General features: G+C 43.7%; 1 protein-coding gene across 7 annotated transcripts in view; it reads right to left on the bottom strand.

Annotated features, from left to right (window-relative positions):
• ppp2r5eb (protein phosphatase 2, regulatory subunit B', epsilon isoform b) overlaps positions 1 to 24177 on the bottom strand; it is a 58566-nt gene extending 34389 nt beyond the window's left edge. Inside the window, exons 1-2 of one of the 7 annotated variants that reach the window (XM_079262247.1) lie at positions 23679 to 24177; positions 16542 to 16705 (exon numbers count right to left, since the gene is read on the bottom strand). In XM_079262247.1, the coding sequence (XP_079118373.1) occupies positions 16542 to 16705; positions 23679 to 23707 (193 nt within the window). In that variant the 5' untranslated portion in view covers positions 23708 to 24177. Of the gene's footprint in view, positions 1 to 6674; positions 6817 to 16541; positions 16706 to 19953; positions 20021 to 23678 lie in introns of those variants that run through there. The other 6 variants (XM_079262248.1, XM_079262250.1, XM_079262249.1 and 3 more) reach the window with 6 other exon arrangements.
• Positions 24178 to 24437: the final 260 nt, after the last annotated feature.

The following is a 24437-nucleotide window of genomic DNA, read 5'->3' as shown; positions in this document are numbered from 1 at the left end:
GATCTGGCTTTCATAACATGTGGAACTACTTCGTTTCAGAACAAATATTAGAGGTTGACGTTTTTATTAACATTTCTGTTGTAAATCCAGATTTATTTTTGCAGTGAGTCAACATTAAATATGCATTTTTTTCATTTTGGAAATAATTTTTATTTACAGCATTTTGTGTGAATGTTCATTTTGTCTTAAATTTCACAAACTTTGGTTACTTTCTGCAGTTGGTGTTTCCCGCTCATCCAGATGCTGTCCGTACGGCAGGAAAGAGTTGACGTGAAGGTAGGGCCATTTTACCGCCAAGTCATGTTTTTATAAACCCCAACAGTTAGCTATAATTGGCGTATGGCGGATTTTATGCGTGCAACAGCTTTATAAATGAGGCCCCAGAAGTCAGGCTGATTACACAACCAGCCTTCATGTGTACAAGTCCATGTATAAGAATAGATTAGATCTACTAGAAGACCTGCTCTTCAATCCCTGTTAGTCCCACGGCAGCCGCCTCAGACTGTCAGTCATCAAACATAGAAGGTTTAGGTCTACATCAGGCCTACGATGGCCTGGTTCAGAGCAGCGCTCTGCATGCGGATGAAAACAGCAGTCTGAATCAACACACTGGCGGGAGATGAGCCCACTTCCATCACGTGCTCAGATCATTTCATTGGCAGAAGGATAATCTATGTTTCATGCAGAACTGCTGATGGAAGTTAAACTTTACAGTAAACATCTCAGTCTACCGTCATTAGCACCCAAACCAGGATGCTAATGTCTCAACAGCTTGTCCAGAGATCGTACAGGGAGACACTTGCTCCTCCGTTATCTGCTGTGTGATGACGCTCACAGTTCTACACGACCTGAAAGCTTCAGTTCCTCCAGTCTGGATCTAGTCTAGAGCTTGTTACATCCTCCACAAGAAGCAGGAACATTGTTCAACGTCGCAACAAGAGAAAAATTCTTTTTCGTCTGATCCATTAATTCTCCACGAGAAGCTTCGTCTGCAGCGGGGAGGAATCACTGCGTGCTGCCATGTCTGCTTTGTGTGCAGTCAACATGGTTGTTTCATACTTAACGGGAAACTTCGTCCGCGGCAGGGCGGGTCGTGCACACGCGGCTGGGCGGGTCGTGCACACGCGGCAGGGCGGGTCGTGCACACGCGGCAGGGCGGGTCGTGCACACGCGGCAGGGCGGGTCGTGCACACGCGGCTGGGCGGGTCGTGCACACGCGGCTGGGCGGGTCATGCACATGCGGCTGGGTCCGTGTGTTTTAATGCCACATGTTGTAAAAATGTTGGTCCTTTCTCGCCACTTCAATAACCACGCCCAACTCATAAGTCCAACCAATCACACGGTACTTCCCAGAGCCCCACTGGGTGTTTCTCAACTCACAAGTCATGACCTATGTAAAATAATCTTGCCAAACTTTGCTTGTCACCTATTCGACACAAGAACAGAGGATACACTCGTTGCATTATTTACCCACCGCGATTAAATAGATCGACGGGTTACGGATCAATCTGCACATCACGACCCTGTCCGTCAGTCAGGATAGAAAATCTTCATGTTGATTTAAAATGTTGTAATTTCAAGCTTTGTAAATAATTAATCTTTATTAAATTGCATTATATGCATATAAAAATACTTTCCACCAAAAGCAACATTTTATTTTTTTTAATGGATTTTAGTGAGTTACTAAATTAAATAATAGTCAGACATTAACATTGTAAACTCAGCTGTAATGTCTACAAAAATTCATTACATTTATTTTAAACAATTTGGGTTTAAAACAATTAAATCCAAATTGTGGCCAAAAGCAGCTTGTGCTGGTAGAAAGACTGAAATGTAAGATTGTTGTTTAGAGCCAGTGAAAAGTGGACCAAACTCTCATTCTGGATTAGACGCAGAGTATCAGAACGTGAGCAAATTTCTCTTCAAACAGAATATAGAATTTCAGATGTTGGCAAAAGTTAACTGTGCCTAGTTCTGACGCTGGTCAGGTCAGAATAATTAAGATCTTTCCAACATAGTAAAACTCGTTGCATTATTTTGTGTAAAATATCAATCAAGAATTGAGCACCATCCCTCGTATCCGTACTGAGTTTAAACTGTTTAGTATCTTAATAACCCTACTCCAAAATTACAAGAAAAAGTTGCTATACGTGTTGTTAAGAGTTGCTTTATCCTCAAATATTCTAAAAAATCCCAATATAGAGACAAATATGCATAAAATTTAGAGGAGATCTTACATATGCATTTCTTTAATCGCTGTACCATGAAACTGTCAAACATTGGCTGCGGTTACATGATGTTTTTTAATTCGGAATTAATAATTCAGAATTAAATCATTCGGACTTAACATATTCTCCTACGAGTTTCCATGAAAATAATCATTCTGAATGGAGGTTTACATGAAACACTTAATTCCTCTTTAGAGCGGCGGGTTGGGAAGGGTTCTGATTGGACAGAGGGTGAACGTGACGTATGACGTATACCGGAAATAAACAAAGCTGGCTCCCTGCTTCTCGTCTTTTCAGTCGTAACTTATAAAAACTACATAATAAGAACCAGTTTCGCCGCTATTTTTATTATAAATGTGAAGTAGCAGCTCAACACCAGCATACTACTTCACTTTCTGCAGCAACTGAGAAGGAGAAGAAAGATAGACCACCGAACACGGGAGGTAAAACAACGCGCGTCATCGGGACAGGACAAGGTAACGAGCATGCTCAGAACGACCGGCGTTAACTTAGAGCAGAATGAAGGTTTACATGGCGGAGGAATTATGTAGTTCAGAATTAAAATACGAATAATCCAGACACTTACATCGGAATTAAGTTTAATTCTGAATAAAAATCTGCATCAGGAATTAAGTGTTTACATGGTCGTTTTTCATCAGTTTACAGCAGAATTAACTTTTATTCTGAGTTAAACAGAAATTAAAACTCCCATGTAAACGCAGCAATCATAAGATTAAATTATGATTGTTTTTCTGTGACTAATTGCGATGAACTAAAGTCTCGTCCCTAAATGTGTGACATTATTCAGGATAAGCGACCAGTCTGCCAGCGGACCAAACTGGAACCAGACTGGAAATGAAAACGGTTTGATGGAAACCAGCGCACTGTGCTTCACTGTTCTCAGATGATACAGCAGACTTTAGTGGAAACACAAGTCTGGGAAGGTGTAAGCTGAGTAGTGCGCACGCACGCACACGCACGCACGCACACACACAGACACACACAGCGTGTGTGAAAGGGAAAGCCCCACATCTCTAAAAGTGGTGAAGATGTGTGAAGGGCAAGCGAGCTTGAGTTACAGCGTGAGAGCGAGTGGCTCGGACAGATGGACGCAGCAGGTGATTGGAGCAGAGGGAATGGAGATATTATGTTCTGTATGTACGCCATCGTCACGCAGCTAGAAACAGAACCGTACTGATGCAGGTGAGACCGCTGCTGGAAGAGGGTCGTTCACAGTGGAGAAACATCAGACATAAACTCATACTGGTCATACTGGATGCTACGCTGACTGTCTGATGACTGTGAGCAGCTAAACACTGGTGCACATGTAAGCTTGACTGAAACGGACTGTACTCCACCTCCTGCAGTCAAAGTAACAAGTTACATAAAGGATTACTGAACAGGCTAAACACCGGTGGCGGGAACATCTGCTCCCTCTGCTCACCACACAACCAGCAGCATGGCTGCCATCACCTGTTATCACTACTACCACCATCGTACTCGCATGTAAACACCATACTTTCTATTATCAGCATGTCTACTTCACCTGTAAGACGGTCGAACTGATCGTCCTCTACAGCAAGAAACTTTCAGAATACATCTAGCCAGATTAATAAATCCTGATTTACACAGAATTAGCTAAATGCTAACGTGTCCCTTTCGGTTCGTCTCTCTGAAGGGCTCGCTACCGCTAATCATCGCACCAGTAAACTGACACGTTTTACGCCAGATGTCCTTCCTGACGAAACCCACTGCATTTACCTGGGCTTAGAACCGGTCCATAGGGGAGCAGGACTCAAACCGCCGACCATCAGGTCACAAGACGAGCGGGCTCTACCACCTGAGCCGCTGCCACCCTTCTGAATTAGACAAATTCACTAAATGTGTCAGTTTTTTGTTTTTTAATTCCACAATAATTGATCAAAAAAGCAGAATAAAAAAAAAAATAAACAAGATCTTTTTTACTAAAACAATTAAAAATAAATTAAAATAATAAATATGAACTTCTGAATTATTATAATTTTTTGAAAATATTTTCTGAATAAATAGGTTGATGATGCAACAAACAGATTATTTATCTGTTTAAAACATCTGATTTGGTCAGAAAACTTTATTAATCTCACAGTGGAGAAATTCCATTCCTTTATCAGCCGTCTAAGATTAGACCAAAACAAACGGGTCAGGCAGACCGAGGGGCGCACCTTTAAAAACACACATCATAAAAGGATCTGGTTCAATGATTAAAATAATTCCAATAAAACAAAAGAAAGAAAATGTCATGAAATGGTAAATCTTACTGCATGACATGGGCATGTGATCCATCAGCGTGTTTTCACCTCTGACGTTATGGGAGAGGAGTCGCTACACGTTACATGTCAAGCTAAAGCTGAGTAACGTTCACCAAACACACACACAAGGTTGGTTTCACAAACCAAAACAGAAATATCTCTGTCACCTTTGCCACCGTTAGCCAGAGTCTGGCTGCAGCTGCAAAACTGATCAATATGAAACGCCGCCATGTTCACTGGACAAGAGGACATTTTTCTTTCAGCGGAGGCAGAACTTTAAAACTCGGTGACACCCAGCATGTGCAGACACATCCTGATGCTCTCCAGGCTGAAACTGCAGTCAAACTGATGCTTGTTGTCTGCTGCCTTCTGGCTGCACAAACTGGGAGCAGGTAGCGTGGGATGGAAAAAACCTAAACCATATAAATACATATTATGAGCCTATACATGTTCCACCCTGCATGTTCTCAGGTCTCGTCCAGGCGCTGCTGCACGGCGCCAGGCTGCTGTCAATCATTAACACATGCCGCGCTCCTGGTAAACTTTGCTCTCTGCAACGGTGTCCAGCAACACGCACACGGCAGCAGGCCGTTTCACGCCGCTGTTGACGGGACAAAAACCTGCACATCACTGTCACACCGTTTCACAACACGATTCCTTTCTGCTCTCGTCTTGTCCACTGATCCTGCATCCTGCACTGCAGACCAGAGAATTTACTCCCACTAGGAGCCGTGTGCCGTCCTAGTCCAGGAGGTTCTTCTACCCCGCCTCGCCAGCCTCCTACAGCTCATGGCTGGGGAGTGCCCTGGCTGTGGTCTCTCTCTGGGGGGGATGCGTGGTCGCCCCTGTGGTGGGTTGGCTGGGATTCATGCCCTCAGGTGATGACTGGACTCCAGGGCCCCGTAGATCCCCTGGTCAACCTCTGATCTCTGGGGGAGGGGTCACTAATCACATTTACTACCCAGCATGCTGCTCCAGCCGCTGTAACGTCCAGTGGGTTTAATCATCAACTCCAGTTATCTTTATGTTGTTTGTTCTTTATGTTTGTCGTCAGGATGAACTTTCTTTTCCCTCAGCTTGTCTGTCCTGTAAGTTGTTGTGATAATTGTTGGTTTTGTTTTCTTGGAGGGGCTGCAGGTGGTGGTCCGTTACCTTACAGGTGTAGCATCTCTCTGTCTCTCTCTCTCTCTTTACAATGCCCAGCTCAAACGGTTGATGTCTATCTGGTGTATCTCTCTCTCTCTCTCCCCCTTTTCCTCACTTTCTCTTTTTTTCTCCTTTATTTTATATAAGGAAAGAAGAAAGAGTAATACGAAGTAACAAGAGGGGCTTGTATCCATAAAGCTGCTGTTGGGAAAGCAGATTTGTTTGGCACAACCCAGCAGCCAGACCACCGTTCTACTGATGTGATGCTGGACAGGACAAGCTGACAAAAAAAAGTGTGGTAATGGACTGGTCCAGTCTGAGACTAATGCTGCAGGAATTCCACAGAAGCTATGTGTCCATCACTTAAACCACACCTGCCTCTGCAGCAGCCTTGTGTGTGTGTGTGTGTGTGTGTGTGTGTGTTGGGTCACTGAACACATCTGTGCTTGTATGCTGAACCAAGTTGTTGCTAAAAACCTGGATGCCATCTGTCACATGAAAACCATGTATGCGATCTGTTCCCTGATGGCGGTTTCTGTCTTTAAACATGAAAAAGAGTTCCCACTTGTTCCAGGTTCCAAATAAAACCAGCTGGTGGTCTACTGAATGGTCCAACAGGCTGAAGCTACTGGGATATAATAAAACTACTGTGATTCTAGTAAAAAAAAAAAAAAAAAAAAAAAAAAAAAAGAAAGAAAATACCCTTCTACATGTTAAAGGTTAATGATTGATTCCAATAAAAATGAAATCAGTTTGGTTTTTTTATTCTGCATGTTAAAGATCAGGAGACAACTCCCATCAGTAAAACCATGACAGAGTAAACTGCGGGACAAGCGAGCACCACCGTCTAGCTTCAGTCAGAGCGAGAGCTTTCTATTCCCATCTCCACCAGTAAAAATACATTTCCAGTCCAGTGCCCCGGCAGACAGGCTGGACCTGCTGGAAGAAGACGAGCCCTGAAAGGCTAACTTTAATGCTAGCAGTTATGTCCACGACTCATGCTGTAACTCACTGAATCAGATTTCCTCCCACCGTTAGGAAGCAACAAACAGTCGTGAACGTCGGCGCATCAGCTGATCTAAGACAAACATTAGGATTACGGTGCTTCAACAAAGCCCAGCTCCTCTTCAGACTCCTTTAGAGCAATGAGGCTGCTAACGTGTAAAGAGACACCTAGCAGATCAGGTTTCTCCTGAGGGGAGGCTGGAAGGGGGAGGGAGGGAAGACAGGAGCACGTCGGAGGGCTTCATTGGCCGAACAAGAGTCCAGAGAGAAACCATGGGTGAGCTGGGCAGCATTGTACATCTCCTTTCTATTTTTTGCTCATGTCTTTTTTAAAGCTTGCTGCCATGGAGGTCAGAGACAGAGCAGTCCTCCCACGCGAGCTCGAGACGCGAAGGAAGACTCCGAGACAGAACTTGTCTGTCTGCTGGTATCCGTACCTGACAGTTAAGACATATACAGTTTGCATTTTAATGCGACGATATGCTTCACTAGTTGCTCACGCAACTCCAAAGCTTTGGTTCCCATCGTTCCCAGTTTGATGTTCTTTTTGCACAAGGTGCACCAGGCCTGGAACGGGTTCTTCACCCATTTCCACCAGGCTGAGAAGGACATTTTTCCACCCATGCTGCATTAAAAAGCATTTTTGCATTTTGCTGACAGAGTCTGGAAGCTTTCTTTCATGTGTATATAAAGGCTTGTTGTGCATCGGGTAAAATGTTCCCCATAATGTCTCCTTGCAAAGTCAATGATAAACTATTCCTAACTTCAACATAATGGCTGGGACAAAACGCTTTTCTCTCCATTCGATTTTTGTTAATAAGTTGCCATGATAATCCATTAATCTTCAAATTGAAAGGAGCTTTATTGGTTGAGGGAAAACATGTTTAGTTCGTCAAAGAAAATAAAAGCAAAAATATCTCTTGATGCACACAAATTCGGTGGCATCAAGAGATATTTCTTGAGACCAGCATCTTACTACTTACTACTACTTTTAAGTTTTTTTAAGACCCTGCAGGAGAAGATCCATTGCGCAGTTAAAGAAAACTGTCCCCACCATCATTCACTTAGAAATGCGGAAAATCATTTAAAAACTCACCTGCAAAACATGACAAGATGTAATAATCTGTCTAAACGTAGAACTAAAGGTCTACAAATGATGGAAAATACAGCAGAGCTGTGTAGCGCTGGAAGTCCTGCAGCAGAGACATTAATACAACACAACACACACCTTCCCCGAATCTTGTTTATTTACATTTAATAAGAAGCATTTTATGTATCTGCGTGTAAAAGTGGTTGGGATGTGCAATTTCATCTTAATTGTAGTAATACCAGTAGATGAGAGTATTTCTGTACCCTTATAGCGACTTGTTTTCAAAACAGAAGTGGCGACAAATCCATCGACTTATTTGGCACTCACTGCTTCCCATATTCTGCCACCGAATGTGTGTGCATTGCATGTTCGAGTTTCTGCAACAGCTCAGCAGATCATTCCCCAAGAAAGATCCCAGGCTGAATCCATTCTGAAACTTTTACTGATGAAGAGTATGAAACTAAGAAAACATGAGGAAAATACATCTGTATCTCACTGGAAATACATCCATTGTCTCAGTGGAATTATGTGAAATTAGACATGAAAATGTATAAAAGTTGATAAGTTAGCTCAAGGCTAACATCTATGGAGAATACTATGGGGAAGCTAGCAGTTAGCACGCACAAACAGTTTGAAAAAGGGATTAAAACAAGTGTTTACCTCAACAATATTGTCTGTGTCATATTACAAATCAACTAGCATATTTACAGACAAATGTTTTCTGGCCATAAAGGAAAATATGAAAAACATTTGACTTCAGAAAGACAGAAGAGACCAAACATACTGCTTTCCGGTGATAAATCTGTGCCGCTTAGCTCGTTCTGAAAAGAAAATATCACTGTACAGTAACAATGGGTATGGTTACATGATGTTTTTTTAATTCAGAAATAATCATTTGGAATTGAATTATTCCGAATAAACGAGTTTACATGGAAATACGTCCTTAATTCTGCTTTAGATCGGTGGGGATTCTGATTGGACAGAGGGCGGATGTGATGTGTTGACATCTACCGGAAAAATCCAAATTTGCTTCCTGCTTCCCGTCTTTTAGGTTGTAACATGGAAAACTACATAACAAGTACCCGTTTCGCTGTTATTTGGATCATAATTTTCAGGTACCAGCACAACGCACGCATACTACTTCACTTTGTTCTGCAACTGAGAAGGAGAAAGAAGAGAGACTCCCAAAGACAGGAGGCAAAACAGCGTGTGGAATATGCGCGGAATCGGGACGGGACAAAGTAACGAGCATGCGCAGAACCATCGGAATTAACTTAGAGTGGAATTAAGGGTTACATGACAAAGGAATTAATCAGTTCAGATTTAAAATGCGAATAAACCAGCTACTTACCTCAGAATTAACTTATATCTGAATTGACGTTTGCATTTGGAATTAGGTGTTTATATGGTCACTTTTCAACACTTTAAACTATTATTAACTTTTATTTGGAATTAAAGAGGAATTAAAACTTCCGTTCAAATATGGCCAATGTTTCCTAATTTTTCCAACAGTGAAACAATAAAGCTTAAAAACTTAAAATGTTATAATTGTTTACATTTTTCTGATCTATCAGGATATTGAGATTGATTTTTAAAATAAATATAAATAAAAAAGGGAGTTCATAATTATCAGACCGCTTGCACAGCTGCAATGTGGAGTAAAAAAGGAGCTTGAGGATGCAACACAAAAGTGATGCGTTGCAGAAACGAATCAGTTATAATAGAATCCTTAATAATAGAGGTTTTATTTTGCTCTATGTTTCAAACCATTTCTGGCAAACAGACTGGAAGGATTTTACAGAGGATGTCACTTCTTGTTTGGCCAAAGATGTCCCTATCATCTGTAATAATGTCTGATTTCTGTCATTTTTGTCCAACAATAAAAGTAACGGATGACTAACCTCAGACCCCAGGGTTAAATATCTGACCCCGACATATCAAACTGTGTAAAGTATTTTTCATCTAACAAACTCACATGATCTGAAGCGATGTAAAAATACAAAGCATTTGGTTTAAATAACCCCTTTTCAAAGTGCAGGGCTTTCAGAGCCATTAGAATGCATCTTTATGCTGCTATTTTTAACCCAAAGGCCATGTCGAAGTGTTACTAAACTAATAATGCAGATCTAAAGGATCCTGTGCCACTGCGAGGACAATGTCCAAAAGAAAATCAAACTTTAGGATGTCATACTGACCAGACAACAGATGAGGATTTATAAAAGGAACTATGAAGCTGGATTACAGAGAAGAAATGGGACGAAGAAGAACTGGACTGGAGATCAGAACTGGACTGCAGGTTGGAACTGGACTGCAGGTTGGAACTGGACTGCAGGTTAGAACTGGACTGCAGGTTGGAACTGGACTGCAGGTTGGAACTGGACTGCAGGTTGGAACTGGACTGCAGGTTGGAACTGGACTGGAGATCGGAACTGGACTGCAGGTTGGAACTGGACTGCAGGTTGGAACTGGACTGCAGGTTAGAACTGGACTGGAGATCAGAACTGGACTACAGGTTGGAACTGGACTGGAGATCAGAACTGGACTGGAGATCAGAACTGGACTACAGGTTGGAACTGGACTGCAGGTTGGAACTGGACTGCAGGTTGGAACTGGACTGCAGGTTAGAACTGGACTGCAGGTTGGAACTGGACTGCAGGTTGGAACTGGACTGCAGGTTAGAACTGGACTGCAGGTTAGAACTGGACTGCAGGTTAGAACTGGACTGGAGATCAGAACTGGACTGCAGGTTGGAACTGGACTGCAGATTGGAACTGGACTGCAGGTTGGAACTGGACTGCAGGTTAGAACTGGACTGCAGGTTGGAACTGGACTGCAGGTTGGAACTGGACTGCAGGTTAGAACTGGACTGCAGGTTGGAACTGGACTGCAGGTTGGAACTGGACTGGAGATCAGAACTGGACTGGAGATCAGAACTGGACTGGAGATCAGAACTGGACTGGAGATCAGAACTGGACTGGAGATCAGAACTGGACTGCAGGTTGGAACTGGACTGCAGGTTGGAACTGGACTGCAGGTTAGAACTGGACTGGAGATCAGAACTGGACTACAGGTTGGAACTGGACTGGAGATCAGAACTGGACTGGAGATCAGAACTGGACTACAGGTTGGAACTGGACTGCAGGTTGGAACTGGACTGCAGGTTGGAACTGGACTGCAGGTTAGAACTGGACTGCAGGTTAGAACTGGACTGGAGATCAGAACTGGACTGGAGATCAGAACTGGACTGGAGATCAGAACTGGACTGGAGATCAGAACTGGACTGGAGATCAGAACTGGACTGCAGGTTGGAACTGGACTGCAGGTTAGAACTGGACTGCAGGTTAGAACTGGACTGCAGATCAGAACTGGACTGCAGATCAGAACTGGACTGGAGATCGGAACTGGACTGCAGGTTGGAACTGGACTGGAGATCAGAACTGGACTGCAGATCAGAACTGGACTGCAGATCAGAACTGGACTGCAGGTTAGAACTGGACTGCAGATCAGAACTGGACTGCAGATCAGAACTGGACTGCAGGTTAGAACTGGACTGCAGATCAGAACTGGACTGCAGATCAGAACTGGACTGCAGGTTAGAACTGGACTGCAGATCAGAACTGGACTGCAGGTTGGAACTGGACTGCAGGTTGGAACTGGACTGCAGGTTGGAACTGGACTGGAGATCAGAACTGGACTGGAGATCGGAACTGGACTGCAGGTTGGAACTGGACTGGAGATCAGAACTGGACTGGAGATCGGAACTGGACTGGAGATCGGAACTGGACTGGAGATCGGAACTGGACTGCAGGTTGGAACTGGACTGCAGGTTGGAACTGGACTGCAGGTTAGAACTGGACTGCAGGTTAGAACTGGACTGCAGGTTGGAACTGGACTGGAGATTGGAACTGGACTGGAGATCAGAACTGGACTGCAGGTTAGAACTGGACTGGAGATCAGAACTGGACTGCAGGTTAGAACTGGACTGGAGATCAGAACTGGACTGCAGGTTAGAACTGGGCTGGAGATCAGAACTGGACTGCAGGTTAGAACTGGACTGGAGATCAGAACTGGACTGGAGATCAGAACTGGACTGCAGGTTAGAACTGGACTGGAGATCAGAACTGGACTGCAGGTTAGAACTGGACTGGAGATCAGAACTGGACTGCAGGTTAGAGCTGGACTGCAGGTTAGAGCTGGACTGGAGATCAGAACTGGACTGCAGGTTAGAACTGGACTGCAGGTTGGAACTGGACTGCAGGTTAGAACTGGACTGCAGGTTGGAACTGGACTGCAGGTTGGAACTGGACTGCAGGTTGGAACTGGACTGGAGATCAGAACTGGACTGGAGATCAGAACTGGACTGGAGATCAGAACTGGACTGGAGATCAGAACTGGACTACAGGTTGGAACTGGACTGCAGGTTAGAACTGGACTGCAGGTTAGAACTGGACTGGAGATCGGAACTGGACTGCAGATCGGAACTGGACTGCAGATCGGAACTGGACTGCAGATCGGAACTGGACTGGAGATCAGAACTGGACTGCAGGTTAGAACTGGACTGGAGATCAGAACTGGACTGCAGGTTAGAACTGGACTGGAGATCAGAACTGGACTGCAGGTTAGAACTGGACTGGAGATCAGAACTGGACTGCAGGTTAGAACTGGACTGCAGGTTAGAGCTGGACTGGAGATCAGAACTGGACTGCAGGTTAGAACTGGACTTGAGATCGGAACTGGACTGCAGGTTGGAACTGGACTTGAGATCAGAACTGGACTGCAGGTTGGAACTGGACTTGAGATCAGAACTGGACTGCAGATTAGAACTGGACTGGAGATCAGAACTGGACTGCAGATTAGAACTGGACTTGAGATCGGAACTGGACTGCAGGTTAGAACTGGACTGCAGGTTAGAACTGGACTGCAGGTTAGAACTGGACTGCAAGTTAGAACTGGACTGCAGGTTAGAACTGGACTGCAGATTAGAACTGGACTGGAGATCAGAACTGGACTGCAGATCAGAACTGGACTGCAGATTAGAACTGGACTGCAGATCAGAACTGGACTGCAGGTTGGAATTGGTGCTCCTAGTTTAAATGTGACATATACCATGGAGATGCCCTTTCCCACTGCTGTTCTGCATAGACCTGACATCCCTCAGCCAATTAATCAACAAGACTTGCTATGGATACCGACTCAGGAATGGGCCCACCATCAGTCACCTCTTCCACATGGATGTCATCAAGCTGTACACTAAGAAGGAGCGAGCCCTTGACTCAGACATTGTAGATCCACACCACCGGGATCTACAACAGGGATATCAGAATGCCATTGGAGCCAGAAGTGGCTCCAACAGATACCTGGAGAAACATCAGACATCTCCACCCAGAAGAGATCAGTCCTAGGAACAGCTAAGATACTGCGTAGGACCCTCAAGCTTCCAGGACTCTGGTAGAGAACCTGAGCTAGAGCTGCAACTATCGAGTACTTTTGGAATCAGGTACTCGATTATTTCTTCGAGTAATCGAGTACTCTAACGATTTTTTATTATTATTATAATTTGTAAAACAAATACTAGAAACTCAACCAAAGTAAATCTATAAATGTATTTTTGTGAAGCTGTTGCATGTGTTGTTACTACCTAATGCATGAGGAAAATGTTTTAAAAGTATCATATTTTAAAATGTGCCAACGTGTTTGTGCACGTTTGTGCATGTGTGGAGAAACAATTCTCAACCGATCGCGAATTTCTACCTTTTATAAGATTTAACAGAATAATTCACGTCGAAAGAAGGACTGACTTGTAATCATGTCCAAAGTATCGAAGAACCAGCCGATGTCTTGGTGGACGACGCACCTGTTAAAAGCGTGTCTGTTTAATTCAGAATAAAAGTTTGCTGCAGGAAGAGACAGATGATGGACGGATTACAAGACGGTTAACGTGCGTTAGCAACAGGCAACTCGCCATGCCTTGTCACTGCTGACTAATATCACAGGTTATAACAGTGTACATTTAACAGCCGCTGCTGCTGTTGATATAAATCAGAAAGCTGGATCTCCTCCTGGAGCGGTGAAGTGGGGGGGGGTTTCCTTTCAGGTGCTGCAACACTGAGACCTGCTTTACAGCACACACACTGCACTATGTTTTCTGCCCTTTTCAGTGTGAAATGGTCCCACACTGCGACTTTTTCTGCCTTTTCTTCCCCTCTTCTTCATTCTCTGCCATTAGAGACCAAAGCAAGGAGGATCTTCAGACAGAAAGCAAACCGCTCGCCGCTGCTGTTGGAAACGTCCGTCATCAGTCCGGGTGAAACAGTCACACTGTACAGACACACTGTAGGCCACAGGTTCTGTTTTTATATACCGTATTTTCACGACCATAAGGCGCACATAAAAGTCTTAGATTTTCTTCAAAATGTGCGGCGCGCCCTATCGTGCAGTGCGCCCTTTGTGTGCGTGTTGTTGTTGTTTTTGTTGTTGTAATCGGACGTAGTAGAGAACACCATGAGAACGTTAAAGGGTGAAGTGTGGGCGTTGATCGCATATAAAAGAACAGGTATGTGCGTTATGCAGAACACCTTTTTCTAACAACCCTAAACATGGCTAAAAGACACGCTTATGAAGCACAATTTAAGCTGAAGGCCATCAACTACGCCAAGCAACATGGAAATCGAGCAGCCGAGAGAGAATTTAATATTAATGAATCGATGGTTCGCAAGTGGAGGAAAATGGAAAATGAGCTCCGACAGGTGAAGAAGACGCAGCTGAGTTTCCGCGGACATAAGGCGAGGTGGCCCGAGTTGGAGGAAAGACTGGAGCAGTGGATCATCGATCAAAGAATAAGTGGGAGAAGCGTTTCGACGGTCACCATTCGACTAAAAGCAGACACTAGCAGAGGAAATGAAAATTGAACATTTCCAAGGAGGTCCGTCTTGGTGCTTTCGTTTCATGAAACGGTGCAATTTTTCCATCCGGACAAGGACTACAGTAGCGCAGCAACTTCCAGCGGATTATAATGAAAAGCTGGACATTTTCCGCTCTTACTGTAGCAAACACATTGCCGACAAACGCATCCAGCCCAACCACATCACTAACATGGACGAGGTGCCGCTCACCTTCGACATCCCGGTTGGTCACACTGTGGAGAAGAAGGGGACCAGCACGGTAGCGATACGCACAACGGGGCACGAAAAGTCTTCTTTTACTATTGTGCTTGGCTGCCATGCTAATGGACAGAAACTGCCGCCAATGGTGATTTTCAAGAGAAAGACTTTGCCTAAAGAGAAGTTTCCAGCAGGAGTCATCATTAAGGCAAATGTAAAGGGCTGGATGGATGAGGAAATGATGAAAGAATGGCTGAGGGAGGTGTATGTAAAGAGACCAGGTGGTTTTTTTCACACATCACCATCGCTGTTGATCTGTGACTCTATGCGTGCCCATCTCACAGCTGATGTGAAAAAACAAGTGAAACAAATTAACTCTGAGCTTGCTGTCATTCCGGGAGGCCTGACGAAGGAACTACAACCGCTGGACATCGGTGTGAACCGGCCGTTCAAAGTAAGGCTGCGAGCGGCGTGGGAGCGATGGATGACCGATGGAGATCACAGTTTCACTAAGAGTGGAAGGCAGCGCCGGGCGAGTTACGCCACAATATGCGAATGGATTGTAGATGCTTGGGCTAACGTGTCTGCTGGTACTGTTGTCCGCGCTTTCGCAAAAGCCGGCATCATTTCCGAGGAGCCGCACGGCACGGAAAGTGACTCTGACATTGAAGAAAGTGAACCTCACATGTTTGCTGGAGATTTAGCGCAGCTGTTCAACTCCGAAACAGAGGATGAGGACTTTGATGGGTTTGACTAATGACGATTACCGGTAAAAAAAAACAACAACTTTGTAATCAATACTTAAATAAAGCACAACCAAACTCAGTTTTGCTCCCGCTCTATTTTTAAAAAGGCATACTTGTATGCTTGTGTGCATTGAAAATGTTAAAGGGGGGAGTGTGGGCGTGGATTGTACCGGTACATAAAACCCGCGCCCAATGGTCAGGTGCGCCTTGTGTATGTGTTAAATACAGAAAAGGAGCACATAACTGAGACTGCGCCTTTTGGTGCGGTGCGCCTTATGGTCGTGAAAATACGGTATTTTATACATGTTTAAATATTTTATATGTTTACTGAAACAGTGATGTAGTCCCTCTGAACAGCACAGTGCCGCCATGATGCATAAATTAAAAAATATCACCACATGATATTAATTAAACGGAGCCTCGAGGTAAACTCAATTTTTGTACTTGGATTACTCGAGTTACCTGAGTAATCGTTGCAGCCCTAACCCGAGCAAATCTCCCTGCCCAGAGGGGAGGGGAGGGTGGGTGAGGGAAGAGTTGTTTTATTTTTTCTTTGTTTGTTTGTTTGTTTTCATCATAACAATCATGATAATAACTGTTCACTCCAAAAATATGTTCATTTATTTTGCTGTTCACACTTATTTTAGATATTGACAAACCTTACTTATCACTTAAATCAACATGAACCTGATGCATTTAGTAACAACATGTGTACGGGCAGCAATAGTTCACCACTCACTATGCTGCCTTCATGGGCGCCTGAGTAATAAAAACTCCCATGATCCGACCAATGCACTCTTAGATTGCAAATTACAGACAGGAGCACATTTAGTAGAGACGTCATGCCACATGTTGTACTCCCATCATCCATGTGTTTTGCGTCTTCTTCTCCACCGTGCGCATGTTCTACACTGCATCATCTACACGTTGTTTCTTACCCTTGAGCAGCGGTAAGGGCGTGAGCTCAATGGGTTTGCCCTGAGACCGGAACTGGGACGAGCTCTGCGACCGCTTCTGCTTGGCCTTCCTGACAGACTTCCGGGAAAATCCGTCCACTTTGTCCACAGATGGAGACGTAGTGGGTGCTGAGGACATAGCCCTGCTGGGAGACACATGGGGAGGAGTGAGGGTTAGTACAGACACACTGGTTACCAGCAGGATGATGAACGATACTGATGGTACCAACATGGTGTCCAACATGTCAGCTGCTGTTATACTATTCAACCATCTTTTCATCATTTTCTATCATTTCCATCTCAGGCTACGAGTCCACTGATTGGATTTAATATGCGGGTGAGATAAAAAAAAAAAAGAAGAGAATCTGTAAAAGCTAAAAAAGTCATACATTTCCCTTCATGTGATCAGATATCTGGCTTTTTATTCCAGAAAATAGACTGTAAACAGACACTTGTATTTTATACGTGTATATTTACCCCAGTGACTTTGTCAGCAAAGATCAGACATTCGTCAAGTTCTGCTCCAGACTTTAATACTAAAAACCCCATCAGTCCTCATGAAGGCTGACAAATGAGACAATTACTAAAAATAACCAAATTAAAGGTTTTTATAATCAGCTGATGTTTCTAGTTTAGTTGCTCTTAGTTTAGTTTCAGTCCTAATGTTCAGACATCCGTGTTTACAGACAATTTAGTTCCTGAAAAGTGATCAATGAAAAATGTGTTTATTAAATCGTTGCTAGCATATTATCATATTTTATTGTAACTTACTCAGGCACAGTAACAGACTACATGTGTCTGAGGTCCCTACGTGTCCTCAGACACCAGCAACATGAAGATGAAGCTGACTATTGTAGAGCAAGTCTTCATTTGCTCCGGATCTTCTAGGTCTCTGGCTTTAAGGGGTTAAATAAGACATTGAAAACGGCGATTCCTGGTATAAAAGAGGAAAATGAGAAATAATCCTGACGTCTATATGACACGATTGAAACTGAGTCCATAATATTAAGGTGTGTTTAGAAGAGCGAATGGCTTCTTCTTCAGATACTGACTCTGACACTCATCTGTCTGCATTCCTTGTCTGCTTTTATTTGTTAGTGATCCGCCTGGGTGAATGTTGGCATCAAGAAAACTCCTTCCTGGACAACACTGTATCATCCTGGCAGCAGCCAGTTCAGCTGCTAACAAACCCAAAGCCTTCCAGACGCATGTCATGACAGAAAAAATAAACCTTATAAACCTCTTAACTGTGCTGGTTCTGAAGTTCTGGGTCAAAACCAACGTTGCAAGCTGAACATCAGTTAACGGCAATGTGTGGCGATGCATCGAGGCATCGCCCTTTTTCTCCTTCATAGTTTCATTTTTCTTACCTGAACTAGGGCTGGGCAATATATCGAATATACTCGATATATCGTTGCTAGTCCCCTGTGCGAATATAGAAAATGTCTATATTCATCATATTCGAGTATCCTGTTGTCACGCAGGTGTTTTTAGCTGTGGGCGGGGTTTCCTCCCTTCTCCTCGACTCTGCACCGCTTTGCACAGAGAGTTAAAACAAGCGCACCTTGTTACGTACATAACGTGAGCTACGTGCTACGTCATGAGAGGCAGCGTGTAGCCACTTTCTCGCTAAATTTGGCGACTTTTTGTGAAACGCGACTAGCGACAAATCTAGCAACTTTTACTGGAGTTATTGGAGACTTTCCTGGTGTTTTGTCGACTGACTTTAAAGCGCATATTGTAAAGTTATTGTTACGAGCGAGAGTCTCTCCCCGTCCTAAAGCACTCGGTCGCTCCGGCTGCAGCTGCAGCCAGTCAGAGGAGCAGAGAGGACACCTGCACGACTCCACCTACAGTCACAATGAACAGCCAAATCCGCCACTGATCCCGCTCTGGAATACAGAGTGGGACGTAAATTACAAAGTTTTTCACGTCACGCAAAAATAATTAATTATATTTGGTTACATTCACAGCCTCTGTCACTTACTCGCCTCATCCACTGTGTGTGTGACACAAGCATATTTATCTAGCTCGTCATGTCTCTAGAACAGGGGTGTCCAAAGTCGGTCCTCGAGGGCCGCTGTCCTGCAGGTTTCCCATGTATTCCTGTTCCAACACATCTAGCTTCCACTAAATGGATCAAACAGCCAATGACGTGCACAACTGATTAAGCTCTACTACTAATTAATTTGAATCAGGTGTGTCTGAGCAGGGATACATAGAAAACCTGCAGGATTCTGGCCCTCGAGGACCGGAGCTGGACACCTCTGCTCTAGAAAGTACAGAAGGAGTGGGAATCAAATCCTGAATTAAAAACTGGCTGAAGCCGTTTATTGGAGACGATACGAGGACATTCTGCCTGTATTATAAGACTGATTTCTACGCTAAACGCTGCAATTAAAAAAATACACGACAACTCAAAAACGTATCCATAAAGCAAAACCTTATAATAGTTCATCATTTGAAAAGTCCCCCCTAGAGCCCCTATTTTCATACGTTGCATTTAATACATCATGTAAAGGCACTTTATTTTGTTTTAAAATGACATGTTTCTGCCACTGCTTTAACTGTTCAATAAATACGGTTTTGATCAGTTTGCTTCATTACAATTTCATCCTTTTGGCATGAATGTTTAAAATCAGCATATCTTAATGCAGTATGAACAATTATGTTTTAATGGAGACACAAAATCATCTTACTGATGTGATTGTCTGCACCAAAGCATTAATTCAAGGCTAAGGTAAACATCGAGATATATATCGTATATCGTGACATGGCATAAAAATATCGGGATATTACTAAAAGGTCATATCGCCCAGCCCTAACCTGAAGCCTAACTAACTACTGCAAAAGTCAGTAAAACTAAAATAGAAGAAGAAATATCAAACTGTGGTCTGTTAACCTTCAGCTACAGGACCATGCAGACCAGACCAAACCTGCTGGAAATCACACCAGGATTATCTGGGACTAATGCTAACACTGCAACAGTTCTGACCTACTCTTTCACACCTTTCCTGTGAGAACTAATCTTATAAAATGATCCACAATTCAATGAAACGGAGAAAGAGACCTGTCCTGCTCACCCTCATCGCTCTACAACTTCACTTCTCAGCAGGTTAGTAGTCCGCTTCCACCATCATCTCATGAGGATTCACTGCTTTATTTTACACCGTGAATCAGGAAAAGAGAAAAACAGATGAAACAGGCTAACAATCATCAGTTTTGCACTAATGATCTGACTTGTGGAACGACATCCTGATACAACGGAACAAACCAGACATCTGCTTCTGCAGGATAAAGTCCACAAGGATTCAGTCTGACTAAAGCATCCCGTAGACAGTTCCCGCCTGCTGAGCTTCAGCTACACGGGACAGAAACCTGACGCATGCCTTACCTGTGCAAAGACACACTGGAACCTCCATGAACCACCATCAGTACCTCACTTTCTACCAACAGCAACTAGACTCCAGAGCCAGCACAAAGCAGGGACCGCACCGGCCGGTCAGGCGCATCACAGCCTCTTACATAAGAGACCAGATGACATCCAAACAGGCTCAGGGAGGGTGGGATTAAAGAACAACGAGAAAGGAGTGGGGGGGGGGGGGGGGGGGGGCACAACCACCAAAGGTAAGGGCAAAAGAAAAGAAGGAAGAGGAGGGAGGGAGCCGCTCTATGACAGGAAGTCAACAAATGGAGGCAGCGATGCCGAGTGAAGCGAGCCGGGAGAAGGAAAAGAACAAAATGTATGAAAACATATCGGAAGCGGGGGGCCGGAGGGGTCAGGTGGGGTGGGGGCTGCAAGAGCCACTCAGGTCAAACTTTACATCAGAAAACCGAGTCCATAAAACCAACTAAGTCCATCACAGAGCTTCCAACACTTAACACGTCTTCATCTGAAGGATTATTCTGGATCTGTTCCAGAAAAGGCTTCGAAGGTTCTAGCAAGATCTCAGTTCTTCATCCGTCCAGCTCAACTTTCCTTCACATTAACTTCCAATCAGAGCAAACATGAAACCATGGAAATCTGCACAGTCTAGTTTGTTCTCCACAAATGCTTGAAATAACAGGTGATCGTATAAACACTGATGGGAGGGGTCTGTGTTGGTCCTGTTGGAATGGTTACCTGTCCAGGTGTATCTCACCTCCCTACTGCTGGGATAGACTCCAGCTTATCGCCACCCTGAACGGGAATGAGAGGTGTAAGAAAAGGACAGATCGTTTGATGGTCCCAGGTGGTAATGGTACAACAAACCCAAACCAAGAGTTTTATTCATTTTCCTCAGTAGAAAAACCGCTTTAATAAATGTTAGTGAAGCTTTGAGTTCTACGTTCTGATCGCAACACTTCAGGAATTTCAGTGCATTTGTTAATCAAGCTGTTATCATTTAATCATCGTTACGTCATATTTTATCATTTCATTATTATTTTACCTCTTTAAATTCTGGTTTCCTGTGTTAGATGAAAATGTTTGAATAACTAAGTGTTTACAGAATATCTGCATTTATGTGCTTTTACATCAGCGGGGATGTCAAAATAATAACCATCCTGAAACTACAGCTGACATCTGTCACAACAAAACAAAGTTTGTGAAACTTAAATTGTCTCATTTTTTTTTCTCTCATTGTGTTTTGCTGCGATCATGTCGGAGATAAAGACGACATTTCTCTACGTTATATTCCAGATTTATCTTGAAATGGATTAAAAAACAAAGCAGAAAATAAAACTTATGAGCGCAACATGATGTGTTTTACTTCTACGAGGGGCTTCCGGCTCTATGAGAAGCTTTCAGAACAAGTTTTATACTGAAACGTAGCTCATGTCGATGTAGCATGAGGAAAGGGAGGCAGAGACAGCAGAGATGCTGAACTCTGGGCTGTAATCACTAACTGAAAGCATGCAGGGAATGAATCCTCTCACTCTCACTGTGGGAATGAAAGCACAGGTGGTCCCAGCAGAAGACTGTAAGGTGTCACATGATCAGCCAAAGTGGGAAGAGTCCCGTTCATCATGAGGCCTGGCTGCTTCTCTTCTCGCCTCAGCAGACTGATGTTTCTTCTGCCACCAAAACCGTCTCCCAGCCTTTATTCCTGTTCATTGCTAATAACTCTCTAGCTGTATTTCCATAACAGTTTTTCACTAAATAAAAGCAAAACTTGTGAAATTTCAACAAAATGCAGCTTATGCAAAGTAGCCAGATTTCTGCTTGTTAAAGAGCATTTGCTACAGCTTCTCAAAGTCTTTTCCCTTCATTTCTCTTTATACTCCATTGTAAAACTCTGTATTCTACTGTCATTTACTCCACTCAGCGCCATCTTTACTGGAAATAAACATGACACCTTTGTCGGGTTGTCATGTGACAAAAAAAAAAAAGTGTTTCATTACACTTTTGCAATAAACTTTTATATCGAAACATCTGAAGAACCACTTTAATGAGCATAAAAACTTTTTAGTGATATTTGAGAGGTTTGTCTAAATGTGTGCGTTTTTTATTGCAATATATAGGTTTTGCTCTGTTGATGGAAACGCAGCTTGTGATGTGAATATTGTCCAACAGAAACCAGCTGTGATTTATGACTCTATTCAACAGTCCTTATCAGTAAAGAAGTCCTTTTGTGCACACGCACTTTGTAAATGTGCATCACTGACTATAAAGTTTGTTGAAACTATTTGCTCTTTGTGAAGAAAACTGTACAACTACACAATCTTCTATCTTCTTAGTTAAATTAACTCATAACTTTACACAATCCACAAATGTTTGACTTTCCAAAGTCAAGCTAATATATCTTTCATGATCACATGAAGTGTAATTACTTCTCATTTTCTAATATTTCAATTATCGGCATACAGTTTCTCACATATTCATTCCAGGATGGAAATGTCATTAAATATCCTGCTGCAACTGATGAATGCTGTGATCTGACAGGACGCCTGAACGCTGTAGGACAATTATCCTCACACTGTCAGGTTCAAATGAACTCAGCAACTTTTGAACATACAATCTCATATACGCAGAGCTGATAATGAGGCAGTTACTACACCAGCATCAACATAAAAGCAGCAGACTTTGGATGTTAGATTATCTCTGCTGATGCTGGAGCTGCCTTAAACATGGTGCAGCACTCCAAACCCTTCAACATCCTCAAGCACAACCACAGCGAAACCAGCATGGCTTCCCAAAACATAAATACACAGGCTGAGCAAACTATGCCACTATGTACGGATCCTTATGGATGCTTGACCTCTAGCATATTACAGGACTAATAGAGGGGAGGCCAGATGCAAACAATAAACATCTGATCTTAGATTAGACATTTATTTAGCCCAATCCAGATAAATCCCTCCACTAAACTCTTACAATCTGTCCCAACAGTCTATCCTCATAAACCATCAACAGGGGTGATGGTGGTCTCTGCTTGTATACACACTATCCACCATGCTGGTCTATGCAAGATGCCAGACCAGTATGACATAAAGGTTTAGTAAACAGACAAGGAGACACTATGTTACCTGAAAAGTCATTCAAAGTTTCACATTTCCTTTCATTTGGATTAAACATCAGCATTTACCTTCTGAGAGCCTGGAAATGACAGAAAGCTCCTTCAGATCGGCTCAACACTAAATCATCAGTCTCTAACTTACGAGCTTAAATAAGCTAAAACAAATGATATGCATGTGTTGTATCTACTAAGTATTTTTTCTACAAAGTATCTTTTAAGCCAAGATGTGTGGAGATCTCGGCAGTCCGGCGATGTTGGGCCTGGAAGCAGCAAACTTACCACCGCGATAGCATCACTAGCGTTAGCAACTAGCACATTAGCTTTCAAATAAATCATTACAATGAATCACATGACGTTAGTTAGTAGACTGCACTCACTACACAAAATAATAAATATCACGTCTAGAGATAATGCATCTTCACGAAGCCCTGTTTTTATAATGAGTAAATGAGAAAGCTAGCTGAGGTTAGCTACCGCGGGCTAGCTCCAGTTAAACACATAGCATTAGCTTCATAGCTGCTAGCTTTCGGTTCATCCTGCAAAAACAATACACAAAAAGCTGATCTACAACATTTGATTGGTCAAATCTAAAATTTAAAGTGTTCTAATGAGAAAACATTACCTGGGCGGGCTCGGGCGGTCACCCATCATCCCAGATGTAAATACAGGGACCGTGCTAATGCTGCTACTGTTAGCTAGACTGACAGCGCGATGGGCTGGGAGACACACGCCGTCCCAAGTCCCGACCTGAGGCCGACAAGCTGCAGACTGCCTGGAAGCTCTCCAGTCGTCGTACTTTACCTTGATCCTCTGCGGTTCGCGACGGAGACGGTGGCGAGGACTTGTCCTACGTTTGGTTACCTATCTGTGCGGAGAGTTTGGCCGCCTCCAGCGCGGTGCGAACAGCCTCTCCCAGCGGCGACGGAGCAGCGAAAGCTCGGCCTGAAGCAGCCAAACCCAGCGGAATAACCCTCACACTCCCATAAAACAGGGCTCTATAAAACTAGCAGGTTCACGCTTTTACATTCCTGTTGGACTGAACTGTTGGTCTTCCACAATCCCCTCAATGTTCGTGTTTTTATTCGGGACTGTTTCTTGCCTATTGTCAACACTGCTGGGTCGAGACCATGGCACACATAACAGAGACGCACCTTAGCATGCTCGGCGGCCTCAGGCCGACGTAGAGCGCTGATTGGCTGCTGGGAGGAGATAAATGTTTGTGATTGGCGAACATGCCTGTCGATCACTGACGGGGGAAACGAGGCAGTAAAACCGTTGGTTAGGTGGAGAAGAAGGGACAAGAGAACAACCAGGGACCGAGAGTGAAAGGAAGCGTGTGTGCGTGCGTGCGTGCGAGTGTGTGTGCGTGTGTGTGTGTGTG

Source organism: Telmatherina bonti, assembly GCF_933228915.1.
Source record: "Telmatherina bonti genome assembly, chromosome: 22".
NCBI classification, from domain to species: domain Eukaryota; kingdom Metazoa; phylum Chordata; class Actinopteri; order Atheriniformes; family Telmatherinidae; genus Telmatherina; species Telmatherina bonti.
This window is presented reverse-complemented; position numbering and strand designations above follow the sequence as displayed.